Source organism: Salvia miltiorrhiza, chromosome 7 (genome assembly GCF_028751815.1).
Source record: "Salvia miltiorrhiza cultivar Shanhuang (shh) chromosome 7, IMPLAD_Smil_shh, whole genome shotgun sequence".
In the NCBI taxonomy this organism is placed as follows: Eukaryota; Viridiplantae; Streptophyta; class Magnoliopsida; order Lamiales; family Lamiaceae; genus Salvia; species Salvia miltiorrhiza.
The window spans coordinates 21,392,158-21,410,234 of NC_080393.1; the positions used below are offsets into that span (position 1 = coordinate 21,392,158).

At 36.1% G+C, this 18,077-nt stretch overlaps 2 protein-coding genes across 4 annotated transcripts; both read left to right on the top strand.

Annotated features, from left to right (window-relative positions):
* Window positions 1-3,635: 3,635 nt before the first annotated feature.
* On the top strand, window positions 3,636-9,126 carry LOC130993390 (probable protein phosphatase 2C 76). Of its 3 annotated transcripts, none has more exons than XM_057918262.1 (9): window positions 3,636-4,194; window positions 4,876-5,115; window positions 6,039-6,166; window positions 6,574-6,672; window positions 7,481-7,639; window positions 7,757-7,843; window positions 8,229-8,320; window positions 8,533-8,607; window positions 8,725-9,126. In XM_057918262.1, exons 2-9 carry the CDS (start codon window positions 5,018-5,020, stop codon window positions 8,971-8,973), a joined length of 987 nt encoding a protein of 328 aa, XP_057774245.1. In that variant the 5' UTR covers window positions 3,636-4,194; window positions 4,876-5,017; the 3' UTR covers window positions 8,974-9,126. The 3 variants fall into 3 exon arrangements, with proteins under 3 accessions (XP_057774245.1, XP_057774243.1, XP_057774244.1); XM_057918260.1 differs by having other exon boundaries at window positions 3,646-4,194; window positions 4,862-5,115; XM_057918261.1 differs by having other exon boundaries at window positions 3,666-4,194; window positions 4,816-5,115.
* A 3,536-nt stretch (window positions 9,127-12,662) lies between these two features.
* Window positions 12,663-15,120, top strand: LOC130993392 (uncharacterized). The gene is made up of 2 exons (XM_057918265.1): window positions 12,663-13,081; window positions 13,482-15,120. Exon 2 carries the CDS (start codon window positions 13,604-13,606, stop codon window positions 14,939-14,941), a length of 1,338 nt encoding a protein of 445 aa, XP_057774248.1. The 5' UTR covers window positions 12,663-13,081; window positions 13,482-13,603; the 3' UTR covers window positions 14,942-15,120.
* The last annotated feature ends 2,957 nt before the right edge of the window (window positions 15,121-18,077 follow it).

An 18,077-nucleotide genomic window follows, 5' to 3' on the forward strand; every position in this document is an offset into this window, starting at 1 on the left:
ATCATCTCAAAGTTATTAAGCACACTATGTGACCTCGAGGGAGAAACCAAGACAAGTTCTAGTGAGACACAAGCATGCTCGAACAATCACTCAAGAATAAGAAATAAGACTGTAAAATGGTGACAGTCAAGGCTCAAATCTCACAGCTTATTTCATTGATTGCAAACACATAGAGATCATGCTTATCATTCATCAATCATGCTCAATCTCAACAATATCAACACAAACACATGCAACATCACAATTTTAAAGCAGAAATCATCATAAGCCAATTATCCAACTAATCTCTACACTACTCACATCATCATCAAGGTAACATCACAAAGAAACCACCAAAAGCAAGACTGACATCTCAACTCCAAAACAGAGACAAGAACAACCAAAAAGAAACAATGCACCCACAAAGACACATCCCCCCAAACTTATTCACCACCAAGGAGAATAAGTTTGAAAAGGAATTATGGGGCACGAAAACAAACAAACAAAAGAAAAGAAAGAAACTCACCAAAATTGGGTTGCCTCCCAACAAGCGCTATTTTTAACGTCGTTAGCTCGACGATCCAGCAGGTGTAGGTGGTGGCCACTTTTCATCAAATTTGAGTACATCATCTGTTTTGAACCAATGATAAGGTGGTTTTCCAACCTTCAAAATTTCTTAAAAACTATGGCCATCCTGTGAACAATCAAAAGTACTACCACACTCCAAAAAGTGTTCATCAGATGAATCAAAATTAAATCAAAAGATGGAGTTAGATAAAAGCTAAAGAGACAAGCCTCCAATGATTTCCCTTGGTCGATGCAAGTGTCAACTACATTTTGGACATCGCGCTCTTCAACACTTTTAAAATTTTCATCCTTCAAGCTCATCTCAACTTTCAGAACTTCTTGCTCTTCTTCCATCGCTTGAGGCTCTTCATATGATGTATCACTTTCGAGCTCAATGGTCATACACTGCTCTTTTGGACTCACCACGGTATTGCTTGAGAATTGGCCCGACTGATATAGATTGCTAATAACATTGGTCATTTGAGTCATCTGAGTCTCAAATACCTTCATCTGAGTCCCTAAAGCAGCAGTGGTAGACTCAAGCTTCTCCATCCTCTCATCCGACTTGGAGATAAATTTCATCAGCAGCTCTTCCAAATTAGGCTTCTTCTCATCATTGATGACTCTATTGGTGACAGAGAAGCCTGGTGGAGCCTGAAGCGCGTTATTCGGGCACCCTCCATGATACAACTGTTGCCAACTCTGATTGTTACCCTGTTGTACTCTTTGAAATCCACCCTGCTGAAAATTCCTGAAATTCCAATTGCTGACAAAATTTGCCTCTTCCATCATCATCGGATTTTTCACAGCTGACTCTATCTTAGCAATATGCAAAGCATTTATCTTGGAAGACAATGCAGCGATTTGAGTGGCTAACAAAGTAACTGAATCAGAATTTGTGGTGGCAGCAACATTCTCCAAATATAACCTCTCGGCGGGCCATTGATAGCATGTAGTATCCATGCTATCAAAAATCTCAATAGCTGCTCATGCACTACCTGGAAAAACTCCAGAACAAAAAAATAAGAACCAAAAGAAAAATAGAGAAAATAAATAAAAATAACAAAAAAAAAATACAGATTAGTATCAAATAATCAACAGATAGTACTGATAAAAATCAGTCACCGGCAACGGCGCCAAAAACTTGTTCGCTATTTTATTTAACACGCCGCAAGTGTACGAGTGCAATTGTGTATAGCGGTAAACAAGGTCGAATCCACAGAGACTGATTAGAACCAATGCCTATCCTAGATTATTATTCCTCTACCTGGAAAATCGAAGTTGAGAGTTTTGTTTTTAAAACAGAATAAATAAATAAATGACAGGAAACAAAATAAATCAAGCTGCGAAAATACGGAGAAACAGATAAGAGAAGAATTCCCAAGGTAAAGGTTTCAACAGATTCTCCTAATTAACATGTTCAATTCAATTAATAAGACGATTCCTAAGGCAATTCAAAACTAGTCTATACCCACTCTCGTGGCATACAAACCGTTGATTACATGCAAGGCTACCGTCCCCGGATCGCACTTCTAACATGTAACTCCTAAAAGTCCCTAGGATTAACGCCCTCACAGTTATCAATTCCCTTTAGAATTAAAATAAATATGTTCTATGTTCTTAGTTCAAGTAATAATTATCATCTCCCAATATCAAATTAAAACCTATGATTATGCTAAATTGGTGGCCAATCAATAAAGCAAACAATTATAACAAGAACATAAAAAGGAATAACAATCTCAATTAATCGAATCAAACAGTCAGAAATTCAAATCATGTCTACTCCCTAAACCCTGGGAAAAAGGGATTCTAGCCACACATAGACATATGAACTAGAATCAATATCTCAATAAAACAGAAAAACATTCAACAATAAAACAGTAGTGAAATCGAGAATCTTCAATCTTGCTCTGTCTTCGTTCTCCGTCTCTCTCAGCTCTCAGGGAAAGAAAAATATAATGAAAGGTGATAAAGGTTGCAGAGAATAAGTTCTTGGGGAGTATTTATATGCCCTAGGTCTTGTAGCTCTAAAAAATACCCAAAATCGCTAAAAAAACGAATTTTGGGCGGAAATACGGCGACTCGCGCGGCCACGTCGCGCGGCCGCATGGCTGGCCCGCGTGACGAAACAGAACTCCTGACAGCTTTGCCCAGCGATTTTGTTTTGGCTCGTTCTCCCTCGTCCGAACTCCGATTTATGATCCGTTTGCGCTTACGAACTCCTATCGAGACGAAGTACAACTTGTATTTCAGCCAATTCTTCCAAATTCTGCTTCATTATTTCTGAAAATTCGTTCAAACACAAGCAAGTAACAAGTTCTTGACCATAAACGAATATAAGCTCAAATAGACCATCAAACACACAAAATCCTCACAACTAAGCATAAAAAATGACACACCAAGAGGTAAAAATGCATGTTTATCAGTATGTCAAGCATTTAAGTTTATTAAGTTAATTTGAGCATAAAATATTTGTATATATAAAAATGAATAATTTTCATACTAATTTAATAAAATTAAATATTTTAAATTTTTTAAGGATGTTTATTTTGTATGATTGATTATATACATGATTGAGTATTTTTATCCTTAAGAGTATGATTTATTCAATGTCGTTCTTTACTTGAAATATGAATCAAATCTAACTTAAATGATATAAATAATAAGGACCTTAAAAATTCATTCACCTTAAAAAAAAAGGAAATATCTAAAAGTTTTGATTCATCCAAATAAATAAGGAAATAACCTTATTACTTTTATCAATTACGAGTGCGTTTACTTTAATGAAAAATGAGAGAAAATATATATCTTTACTATTTTTCCAGCCGTTTCACATGTTTATTATGATAGAATTTTTTTTTTTGGAATAAGATGAAATATTTTATTGGACAACTCATTTTCCTTCAAATGTTGGATAATATCTTTGGGTAAAAGTGAAAAAGTATTTTTCAATATTTTCTAATCTTTCATCTATAATAAACATTAAAAAATGAAAAAATAATTACTAATATTTTCTCATATTCATCATTTTCTAACAAAATTTTACGGTGAAATTAAACGCACACTAAAAAGTAAAAAGTAATCCTCCAAAAGTGAAGTGGGATAATATGATTTGGGTCCGCTGATTGCATGAGAGGCAGGGGAACATCTCTCTTAAAATGTCGAAGCTCAATGATTCTGCCACGTCGCTTCCTCTCCTTCGGTGACAAACGGATTCAGCATTCTCGCTGTCCCTCTCTCTCTCTCTATCCCCTGCCCTCCGCCACTCCACAACAAATTTCATTTTCATCCGCTCCACTATTAACAGTGCTACCAATAAATCACTCTGTTTAGGGTTTCCTGATTCTGAGAATGATGTTCTTTCGGTTTTCATCATGAGCTTGGATTTTTCCTTTTTTCGTTTTCTTGAAAAATAAGATACTGATTTCTTTTTCTGATTGATGCAACCAGGATCTTCAGCGATCTTATATTTGATCCGATTCACTGTTCCATTTTAAACTGATCGATCTGTTATTCTTTGATTGATAATAGTCATAGTCCTGGAACTTTTATCTAATCGAATAAAGCGTGAAATTCGTTAAGTAAAATGCTCGTGGATCTGCATCTCGGCATGTGACTTTGCGGCTCGACGAATCAACTCTTTTTAGTGTAAGAGCTAATATTTTTTTAACTGTTTTTTCTTTTTCTTGTTTTTTAATGTGTATTTTCTCCTTTTTCTTCACGCAATACTCAGAGCTGGTGTCTTGTAGCTTTTTGTAGGATGTAGAAACAGAACACTATATTAGTAAAAAAATGGAAGACTTCTAGTTTGAAGATGACTTTTGACAAATTAATGAAGAATGCAAGTAAAATGAGATTTAGTTTCGTTAAATTCGATTCATTAACTGCTGCCTTTTCATAATTTGCACATATATAAAAGCAAAGGCATCTAGTTTTCAATTGTTGGATCCCATGAAATGAGCTTGTTTCTAAAGTAATTACTCATCGACAAAAGCTAGAATGGATAGAAGCTTTGGTGTGTGTGTGTTCAAAAATATTTTTGTCTAGTAAAAGAAAGAGATGAAATGCTTATGGTTTAGCAAATCCATTTCAACTTGATTTCATGGTTTACAAAATTAGTGCACTCTGTCATCACTCAGGAGTTACCTTTAATGAAATAATTGAAATGTATAAAAATCCCTACGTAAATGTATGATGGCGATATGATGAGGCTGATTCCTTCTCTCTGTTATCTCTATTTTTCTTCTTTTTTTTGGGTGTATTTTCCAGTACTGGGTTATTAGCTTCGATTTTGAGATCAATGCATCTGCTTTAGATGTTATGCAACAGTGTCTTGAGGGCTGTAAATCTTTGGGCGGGACATATCAGGAGACACACTGAGGTCACGCAATTAAGATATATCTGTGGAGGTTCAAATACCACTGATCGCTGTACTTATTTTTGGAACTATAAGCTTGGAAGAACAAGAACAATGATGGTGGATTGTGGAGCAACTGCTAAAGGACCTGCAGTTGATATTTTACCTGAGAAGGAGGATGACGGTGGCTATGCTAGCGGAGGATGGAAGAGGTGATTGTATTTCGAGTTTAATAAGTTTTGTCATCTAGGAGCTTTGGTATATCTTTCTTAATTATTTCATGAGGAAAACACTGATGCATGCTGGTATTTAGTTAGGTATCCTTTTGGCATTCTTTGCTGTTGTTGTTTGTTGTTTTGTTTTTTTTCTTTTGCTGCAAAGGCTTCAGAAAATATTGAGTTGGTTTTCTAGTTTCACTGCATGTACAAGTATTTAAGTTGATTAACAGTAATGATGGTCTGACCTGCATATTCTTGCAATTGATCTTTGTCTGAAAATAAATATTTTTCCATTTTTGGTGGTATATGTGTTTTTTTGATATTATGTATGTTCCTTCTTTGCCACATATAAATTGTTCCTTATAAAGTCATTAACTTGATATTCAGTTGTCCTGGATCACGTGCTTCTTTTGCATCATGATCTCAATTATAAAGTAGTGAATGAATATGTTACTATATTACCGAATTCTTTTTCTTCCTTCCTTTAGATCAAACAACCAGTTGTCTTAGTTTGTTCTTTGATTTCAATTATCTACATCCATTAGCTAATTTCTTTTGATGCTTTACTCAAAGTGTCATGTTAATGAAATTTACCCATTTCCTTCTAAAGTAGTCTAGTCAGAAAATGAGTATCCTTCTAACCCTCTTCTCTTCTTCTCCCCAATGAGTGAATCAGTTGAATATGTAAGATAATTGACACACATTTAACTTCACAGCCTAGATAATTATTTTTATGGCTTTTCTCTTGGTTGAGGTAATGTGCAAAATGCTGGATGAATTAGCTTTTTTGTCTGTGAATCCACTTTATTCTGCCGACTTTGTTGTCTGCAAATCCACGAGATTCTGCCCATTGCTTGAATTTTTTCTGATGCGACATTATTGAAAGCATAATCACATTTTGTATTCTTGATTAACAGTGAAGATGGAAGATTAAGTTGTGGATATGCCAGTTTTAGAGGAAAAAGGGCTAGCATGGAGGACTTCTATGACATTAAGGCTACCAAAATTGATGGGCAGTCAGTCTGCCTCTTTGGGATATTTGATGGTCAGCTCTTGTCATATAAGTATTATACGTTTTTCTTGAAGTTTGCATTAATAGCCAAAAGAATAGGGTACCTACTGGAGGGAGCAAATCGTAATCTAAACTGCACATCTAAAGAGATGGCTAGATATAAAATTGTTCGTATATGAATGAATTCTAATAATGAACCATTTTTTTAGCATTTTCCAATTGTTCATATATGAATGAATTATAAAACATTTGTTTTACATAAGATTTAAATTCTCAGATTTGACTGCATGACCTCCAGCATTTATCTCAAAAATCATGGAACTTATGATGTTTGGAGCTAACTGTATTTCATTTGTTCACTGAATATAATTTTATAATTGCTTGATTCTGCTTTTATGAGTGAGAGAATATTACTCTTATATTCATATGGATCGTGGCAGGTCATGGCGGCTCTCGTGCTGCTGAATTTTTGAAGGAACATCTCTTTGGGAATCTAATGAAACATCCAGAATTTATTACAAACACGAAAGTGGCTATAAGTAAGTTGAAACACACAATATTAAGTCACATTATATAGGCAAATGTTGATCTACGATTGCATGCGAGGTTCTTCATTTTTTCCTTTCTCCTTTGGGTGCACACCAGACTTTGTTGGTAATATAGGATACTTTGGTAACCAATTGAAATGTGTTCCTGCCTTGTTTCGGCTGCGCAAAGGATCAGCTGCCTCACCTAGAACTTGCCTCGACTATGTGCAAAATATTATGTGCCTATTATTTTATGTTGTTGTTACCTTCCGATGCTATACTTCCTTCATCTCAGGTGCTGCATATATGATGCAACGCTGGGCATCTATCTATTCGTTTATTAAGTAATGAAGTAGAATTAACTTGTCTATGGGTTCATTAAATCAGAAGGTGTTGTATAAATTTTTAAGTGACACCTGATAATTTTTAGTGAAGATATTTTAGCCAGCTCCAAGTTCAAATTTAACTTTTGTACCTGTATTTCTGTTATCAGATAATATTAAAATATGGGCAATTAAGTATGCGCCGAGCATCATAAGGAACATGATACTGATCATCTGTTTCAATTGCCTCTAAATTTTATAACCGTTACAAAATTTCAGGCACATGATTTGTCGGGCAATTTTGTATTCTTATGTTCACTCTGTCTGATCTTTTAGATCTGTCCTATATTTATGTTGCTATCCTGTTTGACTAAATTAGCTTCCTCGCATGGTAAGAAATCCGTTAGCTTATAAAGAATAGGCGTAGTAGTTTTCTGGTCTATCAATGTGGTCTTTTAATTTAGTAATGCACCCTAATAATAAATACAAAACCACAGGTGAAACATATCGGAAGACTGACAAAGACTTTTTGGATTCTGAAAAGGAGACCTTCCGAGATGATGGCTCAACAGCTTCAACAGCAGTTCTGGTTGGCAATCACCTTTATGTTGCAAATGTTGGAGACTCTCGAACTATTATATCAAAGGCTGGAAAAGGTATTCCATTATCATATTTGCTTATAAACCACCTTCAGGAGTTGGGCATATGATACTTCAATAAAATATTGAGCCCATAACTTTTTCAACTAATTTTCTCTTTTCCATGTTTGACAGCAATTCCACTCTCAGATGACCACAAACCCAATAGAAGTGATGAGAGGAGAAGAATTGAAAATGCTGGAGGTGTTGTAATGTGGGCAGGTTTGGGCATTTTCTATTATATGAGACTCTTTTGCATGTTGAGGATCATGTGACTGTAGCAAGAATCATTGTCCTCCTGAGAGTGGCATCCTTTAGCTTCTGTAAATGAAATCTTTTCCATGCTGATGATGGACTAACTGATGCTCGTAATTTATGTCTAGTTCCTTTTTTTGGTTTTCCATATTCTGTCATCTGGGAGGCTGATTATTCTTTAGAGAGATATAGGGTGCGAGAAAAAAGCGTTTATTTTAGTCAAAGATCTTCTTGAGAGTTCATGCCTTTACCATAAAATGTTATCTTGTTCCATTTGATAGTTGCTGATGGAGAGATAATTTTATGCTCAAAATCGGACTGGAATGATCTTCTACGAATGTTTTTGTATCAGGTACTTGGAGGGTTGGAGGTGTCTTGGCCATGTCTCGTGCATTTGGAAATCGCATGCTGAAACAATTCGTTGTAGCTGAACCTGAGATTCAGGTATTCATAATTCTGTCATAGAAGTTTTGACATGATGGATTTTGTTGGTAATGGATTAGCCTGAGAGTTGAACTCTCATCAGTTACATTGATAGTCAACAACTAAAATGTGTTCTCTGAATTACAAAGTAATGGAGTGTGAGTAATAGTGGTCAGGTAACTTTAGTTGCGATTCTTCGTTCAAGACACTATTTTATTGTTTCAATGCTACAGGACCAGGAGGTTGATCAAGATCTCGAATTGCTTGTGCTTGCCAGTGATGGACTTTGGGATGTCGTACCCAATGAGGTAATTCTTTTGATGCATAATTTATCAGCAATCTTCATATATGTATTCGCTAACTGAATAGTTGGTAAATATACCGTAAAAATACTGCTAACTGCACTGGGTGAACATCAATTGCAGGATGCTGTTTTGATAGCCCAAACAGAAGAAGAGCCAGTGGCCGCTGCGAGGAAACTGACAGAGACCGCCTTCACTCGTGGTAGTGCGGATAATATCACCTGTATCGTTGTCAAGTTCCACCATGAGGAAGCGGATCCCTGTGAAACTGACCGAGACGCTGAAGTTGAAACCCAGACAAGGAGCAGAGCAGAAGAATCACAGCCAACATCCAAAGAAGAATCCCAGCCTGAGAAAACCCAGAATAGTTGATCACTGGTTGGTTGTGATTTGTTTATTCATTGGTTTGTTCGTGTATTTTGGTTTGTAAGTTGTGGTGGTGCATGTGTAACTTGATGCTCATAAAAAGGTGTTTTCTTTTGGTGAAGTAGTTTTGTTTAATAAACAAGGTGGTTGGATTTTTTAGTCGTGTCTGCCCTTTCCTTCCTTTGACGTAAATGGGACAAATTAATTATAGGAGTCACATAAGTAAAGTCGACTATTGTTTACTTTCGACCAACACCAGTATGACTATGACATGCTGCTAAGCTATATGTTTTTACTAGAAATGTCGTAAAAGTTGTTGCATATGATGCATATGCTAGGAGTAGCTACATTATACATATAAAACCAAGACAATCGTTATTTGCCCTATTATTTTGGTTTCTGTATATCTCGTGTGTTTTGCCGAGCTTTAGGAGATGTTTGGTTCGGTGGATTGGAGGGGTGATTAAATAATTCACCCAACTTTGAGGCGATAAACAATCAGTCATTTTAGTGATTAGATGCGGGCCGAGTGATCAATCACGAGCTCAATCATGCAAACCGAACACTTGATTAAGGTGGATTATTTTATCAATCATGTCTTATTACTTAAACCAAACGCCTCTTAATGTAAATTTTAATTGTGTTTTTCCTAAACCTTATTATGGAGTATTTTTTTTTCAGGTTTGTCTATTTTTTGTTTGTTCTTCATGAATAAATGTCAATCTTACAAACAATTCACATGAATCATCTATGGCAGCCGTCAGTTTGATGGAAGTATTTAGAGGAACGGATGTAATTAATTCGAGACCTGTTTGTGGGTTTAGTCAATATTGTTGATGGATATATTTGAGCAGGGGTAGGACTCAATTTCTAGAGAGCATATAAAATAAAATTAACCTTATTATATGTTTGTGTTTGAGTAAGACGAGGAGTAATAATATATCCCATATATATATATATATATATATATATATATATATATATATATATATGAGATATAAACAATTTTTTAATATATAAAATACGAACTATTTAAAATGTATGAATTCTGTGTAGAACACGTATGAATTGCGAAAAATAATTTTTTTGCTATCTATAAAATTCGAACTCAGGACCATGAATTCATCAAACAAGATGATAAATCAACAATAGATCTTGATAATCTAAGAGCTGAAAATACAATCTATCGTATATTCTGTTTTTTTTTTATTTTAGCCCACTTCTATATATATAAGAAAGTTTTTATATAATTTAGAAAGAGGGTTAGTTGCTTCTGAATTGAATGTTAATTATTTGTGCTAAAAAACTATATAACACCACTATGATATAAGTATGTTATTTGTGTATAAATATACTAATTTCATCATGTCATATTTTTCAAAATTTATTCAAAAAGACTCGTTTTCATAGTTTGTTCTATTCAAATTCGAATAAACACATTTTTATAGTAATAATCTTTATGGATAATGTAATTTGTGTACATTCAAAAATTACAATCAAATTTTTATAGATCAATTTCATATTTTCGTTTCTGACTATTTAGCTATAACAGATAAAAGAATAAATTTAACAAAGAATTATTGACGCTTAAATACACGAACTTTTGGACTCATTTTAATTTTTTCCACAAACTTTGAAAATTGTCGAAAAATACACGAACTTTAATTCATTTGATTTTTTCCCACGAACTTTAAGAATTATCAAAAAATACATAAAACAAAGTCATTTTGATTACAAAATATATTTTTTTATTTTAATTTTTTTCAAAACAAAGTCATTTTGATTACAAAATATATTTTTTAAAAAATAATATCCCCATGAATAATTGTCATTTATCATTAATTAAATTAATTAAGTTTGTTAGTCAATTATTCCCTCCGTCCACGAAAAAGAGTCTCATTTGGGTTTCAGCACGCGTTTTAAGAAAATTTATAATGTAGGTGTAAGTGGAGTAAAAGTATATTTATAGGGGTAGTGTTAATGACAATTTTAATTGCTTTATCCTTCAGCAATTCTAAATAAATTCAAGGCATTATTGAGCAAATAAATTCAGCAAATTGCAAAAAAATTTAGTAAACGAACAAAGAAATTCAACAAATTCCAAATAAATTCAGGGAATTAAGAAATCAATTGAGCAAACAAATTCAACAAATGAGTAAAGAAATTCAACAAATTTAGAAAATCTAGCAACAAATTTCAAACCACATTTAGTAGCTCCTTTTTGGAGTTCTATCGCAAGCCGCCAATGAAATGGCTCCAATAGTGCTTGCAGCTCTGGCAGAAATGGCTCCAGTAGCGCAAGATAAGATATTTCGTAGAAAACAATTAAAATGAGTTAAAGTTAGTGTATTTTTTTATAATTTTCAAGGAGAGTAGAAAAAAATAAATAGAATTAAAATTCGTGTATTTTTAATAACTTTTAAAATTCGTGAAAAAAATCAAAATGAGCCCAAAATTCATGTATTGAGGCGTCAATAACCCTTTACCGTGCAAAAACAGCCAATTGGAAAACAAGAGTCATGCTTAAAATTAAGTAAATAACCCCCACAACAATATAGGGAAAATTGCACCTAAATACACAAACTTTGTCGAAAATCCATATTTGACGCGAAGTTAGGATTTTACATTTTAATACACCAATTTAAGAAGTTGTTCAATTTTGACACAATTTTGAATTTCGGCGACCGGGATATTGATGTGGCAGCCGGAATCGCCACCTCATCGCCACGTCACACACACACACACACTCCACCATCTTTCTCTCACACCCCACTCTCTCTCTCTCTCTCCACACGTCAGCTTTCCCCCACCCCCACCCCCCCGGTCGGACCCTCCCCCTTCCCCTCCCCCAGAACCGCGTCGCACCGGTCGGACCCTCCCCCTCCCGAGAACCCCAGGCGGCGAGATCTGGTGGAGTGGCTGGCGGCGGCGCGAGGTGGTAGGTTCATTTGCTGTGGTTCCCGCTGCCTTGTTCTCCAGACCGGCGGTTCTTTCTTAAAAGGCGACATAACCTTGCAAAATAAGGGAAGAGACGACAGCATTATCCCTACGATTCTCGGGCCGCTCTCGCGTGGCACGACGGGACGAGAGAGAGAGAGGAGACGACTTGAGATGTTGTCGGCTTCAATGCTTTTTCAGAGGCGGTAGTGGTGGCCGGAGAAGGAGGCGGACGTTTCTTAGCCCCCAGATCTGAGATTAATGTGGCGGTGTGAAACGGGTGGCAGCGGTTCAAAGGTCGACGGTGGTGGAGGAGGTGACCGCCAGCGGATGCAGCCGGTGACGGCGGGAGGGAGGGTTTGCGGCTGGGGGCTCGACGGCGACGGTGCGACGTGGTTCTGGGGGAAGGGAAGGGTCCGACCGGGGGGTGGGGGTGGGGGGAAGCTGACGTGTGGAGAGAGAGAGAGAGTGGGGTGTGAGAGAGAGAGGGTGGAGTGTGTGTGTGTGTGTGTGTGACGTGGCGATGAGGTGGCGATTCCGGCTGCGACGTCAATATCCCGGTCGCCGGAATTCAAAATTGTGTCAAAATTGAACAACTTCTTAAATTGGTGTATTAAAATGTAAAATCCTAACTTCGCGTCAAATATGAATTTCCGACAAAGTTTGTGTATTTAGGTGCAATTTTCCCCAACAATATATAATCATTGTGGGCCTACGCTAAATAAAACTAAAAATAGCCCAAACTAATTACCCAAAGTAAATATAAAAAAATAGTGGAGTAATTTCGATCTGAAAATAGTAGAAGCCCTAAATTCTGTTCATATCCATCGCGCCGTTTCTTCTTCGTTGTTTCTTCTCTTTCAGCGCTATTTCTTCTTCGTCGTCTTCTTCATCACTTTGTACTTCTTCTCATCACTCTATACTTACAATTTTCTTCGATTGCATCTTTTATTGCTTTTTCTTGAAGTCGCATCAAGAGATAATGTTTGCTATCTGAAAGCTGCTCCATGTATCTCAACTGAACTGTTAGAGCTTCTTGGGGCTTCCTTGGCAATCGTGAAGTCATTCGATGAATTGTCGAGTAACTGGATGAGATCCAGACGCGTTTATTGCTCTGCGCGCCGCTACTCATCTTATGCTTTCTTTTAACGCTTAAGATGTGTAACAAATCGAAGAAGTAAGCACAAGATTAAGGCTATGCGAGTTCTCGATTTTTTTGTCAAGCCTTGTTCTTTTCTGGTATAAAATAAATTTACAGTTAATTCACAATTTATCATCCATTTTCATCGAAAATTTCTTACAGAGGAGGCCGAATTTCTTTTTTCATATTGAGCTTCTTTAATCTCAAAGAAACATTAATTTTCAGTGTATGGTGCTGTGGATATGAACGAAATTTCTGTTCTGAAAAGAATTAGGTATATTACACAGTGGCCAAAGGCCCAAAACACAAGTTGAAACATCATTTAATATAAATTGAATTACAGAATGGTTAAAAGGTTGGAGTGTTTTAGCGGGAAATTGGATAAATATATATAGATTTGTTTCTGTTGCCTGATTTTTCTTTTTCTGTAAATTAGGTATTATCCCTTCTGGAGACACTCGGTATTCAACTTAATTTCCTTTAAGTTGCCATCATAATTGCTTCAGCTGCTGTCATGTTACGCTAAGTGCTGTGGCTGATCTGGTTAAGATTTAAAATATGGAGTGCAATAAAGATGAAGCCACCAGGGCGAAGTCAATTGCTGAGAGCAAGTTACAGCAGAAGGATTTTCTCGGTGCAAAGAAGTTTACCCTGAAAGCACAAGCTCTATATCCGGGGCTTTATGGTATTTCCCAGCTGTTGACAACCCTGGATGTGTATCTATCTGCAGAGAATAAGATAAGTGGGCAAGTAGATTGGTATCGAGTGCTAGGTGTGAACCCTTCAGATGATTATGATATCATAAAAAAACAGTACAAGAAGCTGGCACTCATGCTGCACCCAGATAAAAATACTTCTGTTGGGGCAGATGGTGCATTTCAACTCGTTTCAGAAGCCTGGAGGTTGCTATCAGATAAAGAAAAGAGGGCGATATATAACCAAAGGAGGGGATATAAGGGACTCCAACAGAATACTGGTGGTCCATCAGCACCATGCAGGCCACAGCAACAGAAAGTTCCAGTACCACCACGGCCAAGTCCACAGAAAGTTCCATCAGCATCACCCCGCCGAAGTAAAAAGTCAGCGCCATCCCAGCCAAGTCAACGGAAAGTTTCAGGGCATACTGGCAGTCCATCAGTGCAACCTTGGCCTAGTCAACAGAAAGTTTCAACACAAATGGGCTGTACAACTTCAAACCAGAAGTCACAGAGTAAAACTGCAAAGATGCCCAAGACTCAAAATCCTCATCATAGATCCGACACCTTTTGGACTGTTTGCCGTGAATGCAATACGCATTTTGAGTATCTTAAGATATATTGCAACCATACTCTTCTTTGTCGCAGGTGTGAAAAGCCATTTTTGGCTTTAGAGATAGCTCCTCCAGTCAAATTTTCCAAATCAGCCAAACCAGTTCCTTGGGTTCGACAGGAGCATTCATTTAAAAATATGCCTGGTCAAAATGCTTATGAACCGAAAGGAAATGTTGCAGCTGCTCAAAAACCAGGAGCAGGCCAAACCAGTCCCACTTCTTTTACGTTTACAAACTATCAGCAGGGTCCCCTTCCTGAAACCGCTAATACTGCTGCAGAAAAACCAGGCAATGTTGTTCAGCAGGCACATGATAACTTGAAGAGATCACATGCCTCTGCTGATTCGGAAAAATGCTTTAAAAAGGGAAAACTAGATGATGATAGAAATGGATACGGAAAAAACCACAATATGGCCCAGGGAAATTTTGGGACTGAAGTGGCCCATGGGGCGGGTTTTTATGGATTTTCTGGCACTTGTAGTCAGCCAAGCAGTGCCAAAGAACTGCCACCTCTTGAACTCCGAAAGTTGCTGGTGCTTAATACTCAAAAGGAGATTCAGAAGAAGCTAAGTGACTCCAGGTTATAGATCAATAGAGAAAATACTAGATCAAGGAAAGTAACGAGGAAAAATATAGGTAGAACAACAATATGAAAGGGACATGATGGTATTAGAAGTTAGTTATGTTGTTAGTAGTGATGTCCTGACCTGTGTATCCTTGCTGTTCATCTAATTTCTTTAACGAAAAAAACCTTTTTGTTTGTTTAGTAATGTATGTGTTGTGACAATTTATGTTGACCTCCATTGGCATGTACAAAAGATTCCTTTTTAAGTCATTTTCTGCACTGTGACTTGATCAATGAAAGTAGTGCCAACAATGTGTTTTACAGTGATGGATTGACTTTTAATCTATGCACAAGCAGTAGCTTTGGGTTGTCCTTGCCTTCAGTTTTTTGCCTACTGTTTTCAGCTGAAGTACTTGTGAGACAGTTATTTAACATATCTTAAGAAGGAAACTACCACTGCTTTGTTTTCATAGTGTGCGTACATTTTTATGGATCTTTCTATATTATTATGCTCCAAGCATTCCCTGTGCAAGATGGATCGGATTCTAAGTTTTGGAGGTATGGTTCTTGACAAATATCTGCATCTAAATCATTCTTTTTTACACTCTAAATGATGTATAAGGACTCAACTATGTTGAGCTTGGTAATTTTAAGTACCAAAACATAAGCATCCATGCAATCTTCTATACTAGTTCTTCTCACCATAGTTGAATCAATGTATGTATATCATTACACATTCGTAATTATTTTCTCACCCATAGTTGAATCAGTGTATTTATATCATTACATGTTCGTTAATTACTTTACCATTCTTTGGCATAATTGAAGTTACATACAAGATGCTTATTGACTGCAAATCTAGTCGTTGCTGCTGGAATTTGTTTTGCGATGTGATGTGGTTGAGTCATATCTACATCTTAATTCCTGAAGCTCAAGTCATGGATATAGTAATTTTGGAGGAAGAAGAACTAGCATGGGGAGCTTCTATGACGTTGTTAAAGCTATCAAGATGGATGGAAGGTTGAACCGCCTTTTTGAGATATTTGATGGTAAATTCATTTTCTAGAGGTGTTTTTCTTGAAGTGTGCATAAATAGCCAAAAGAATTGATACCTTCGGGAGGGAAGGAAATCTTAATGTAAATGGTCCATCTAAAGTGAAGATTGTTATATAAAGGTCTTGTTGCAAGTTTATGTGCCTGCTTAAAATCTTGTGTTGATTTTCCTGTAATGTTAACAAATGTATTTTTGGAACTTGGCACGTAAAAGGTCTCTTAAATATTGAGCTTGTTTACAAAAAATCTCTTATTTTCTTTGAATCTTTTCATCAACTTGAAGCCTTACATGAAATTGACCGTTGGATTCCAGTGAATGACACTGAATATGGTCTGCACAAATAGTATACTAAGTTTGGAGTAAGAGGAGAAAATTACTCTCTTTATGTGGATTTGCATTGTGACAGGTCATGGTGGCTCTTGGTTGCTGCGGTTTTGAAGGTAAATCTGTTTGAGGATCTCATGAAACATCCAAATCTATTAAGAATATGAAGTTGGTTTGAAGTAAGTTGAGATTTATATACATCTAAACTAGTTAATGGCATGGATATATTTTTACGGGTATGTTCCAATTCCAAATTGTGAATAGTCGGATGTGCTTTAGACAAACAACAGTTAGATGTCTGGGATTTGTCGAAGTGAAAATTTTCCAATGTCTAATTCCTCTCACATGTTCTATTTCTGAGACTGATTACTTGGGTCAAATTACTTCTTGAGAGTTCGTGCTCTATCCATAGAATTTATTTTGTTCTTTTTGATAGTTATCAATAGAGATTTTGGATGCTCTGAGGCAGAAACTGCAATTGTTTTTGTATCATGTATTTGGTGGCTTAGAGATATCTTGGACAAATCTCATGGTTTCTAGATTTGCATGCTGAATCGATTATAAGTTTATAACCATAGTATTGCTAATGACACTAGTTATAAGCTATTTTAGGATGCTGTTTAGATAACAAAATTATAAGAACTGGTAGCAGCTGCTCAGAAATAGACTGACAGTGCTTTTGCTTGTGGTAATGTTGACAATATTACCTCCACTGTTGTCAACTGTAGAATCCCAACCCAGAAAAAGTAGCGAAGCAGAAGAACCACACGACAGCCAACTTCAAAATCTAAGCTAAGTTAAGTTGATCAACTCTTCTTTTTATTATTTTCAAATGTGGATATGCAAGCTGAGGGGTTTGTGATTTGTTTATTTATTGGTTGGTCCTGTTTCTTTTTAAGTAATTTTATGTGGTGGATATGTAAGTTGATCCTCTTGAAGGAACATCTCTTGGTAGCTCTTATTCATTTCTTCCTTCCTCTTGCTGACATTGCCCCAGCCGAAGAACTTAGCGCACTGACTGTAATTCATTCTCTTAAGGCATGCGATGCTAATGTAAATGGAAAACTGGCTTGATTTTGGAAGCTACAATTTCATCTTTTCTCTGAAATGTTGGTATTGATTTTTGTCTGCTTATGTATAACCAGTGTCTTTGTTTCCATTGCAGATTAGGAATGGTTGTTTGTTTGTAGCCATCAAGTTTTTATTTTGGGTAATTGTGAAAATTGCATATTGTTATCCAAATGTTGCAATAGCATATAAGATCTTGTTGACTATGCCTGTTACTGTAGCTTCAGCTGAGACGAGTTTCTCGAAGTTAAAATTGTTGAAGACATATTTCAGATCGTCGATGTCGCAAGAAAGATAAAATGGTTTAGTAATTTTGTGTATTGAGATAGATGTCTTAGAAACTCTTGAAACAAATGATATTATAAATTATTTTGCAAGTAAAAAAATATGAGAAGAAATTATTTTTTATAATTATTAATAATTTTTTAATTTATAGAAATGTTATATTGAGACTCTTTTTCAAATGTGTTACTATATTGTATTTTTATGATGGTGCATAGAGGGTTCATTTTTATTGTTTTGGCTCATTTTTCTTTAGAAACGGTCTTGAAAGTGGGTGACTTGTGTTGTACCATACTCCCATTATTGTTTACCCAAATATGTTGTCATCAAATTCATCCAATAGTGAAACATAATCCATTCAACACTCTCTACTCTTCCAAACCCACCTCTGACCTCTTTATCATATTGCCGGTTTTGGAACAATGTAAAT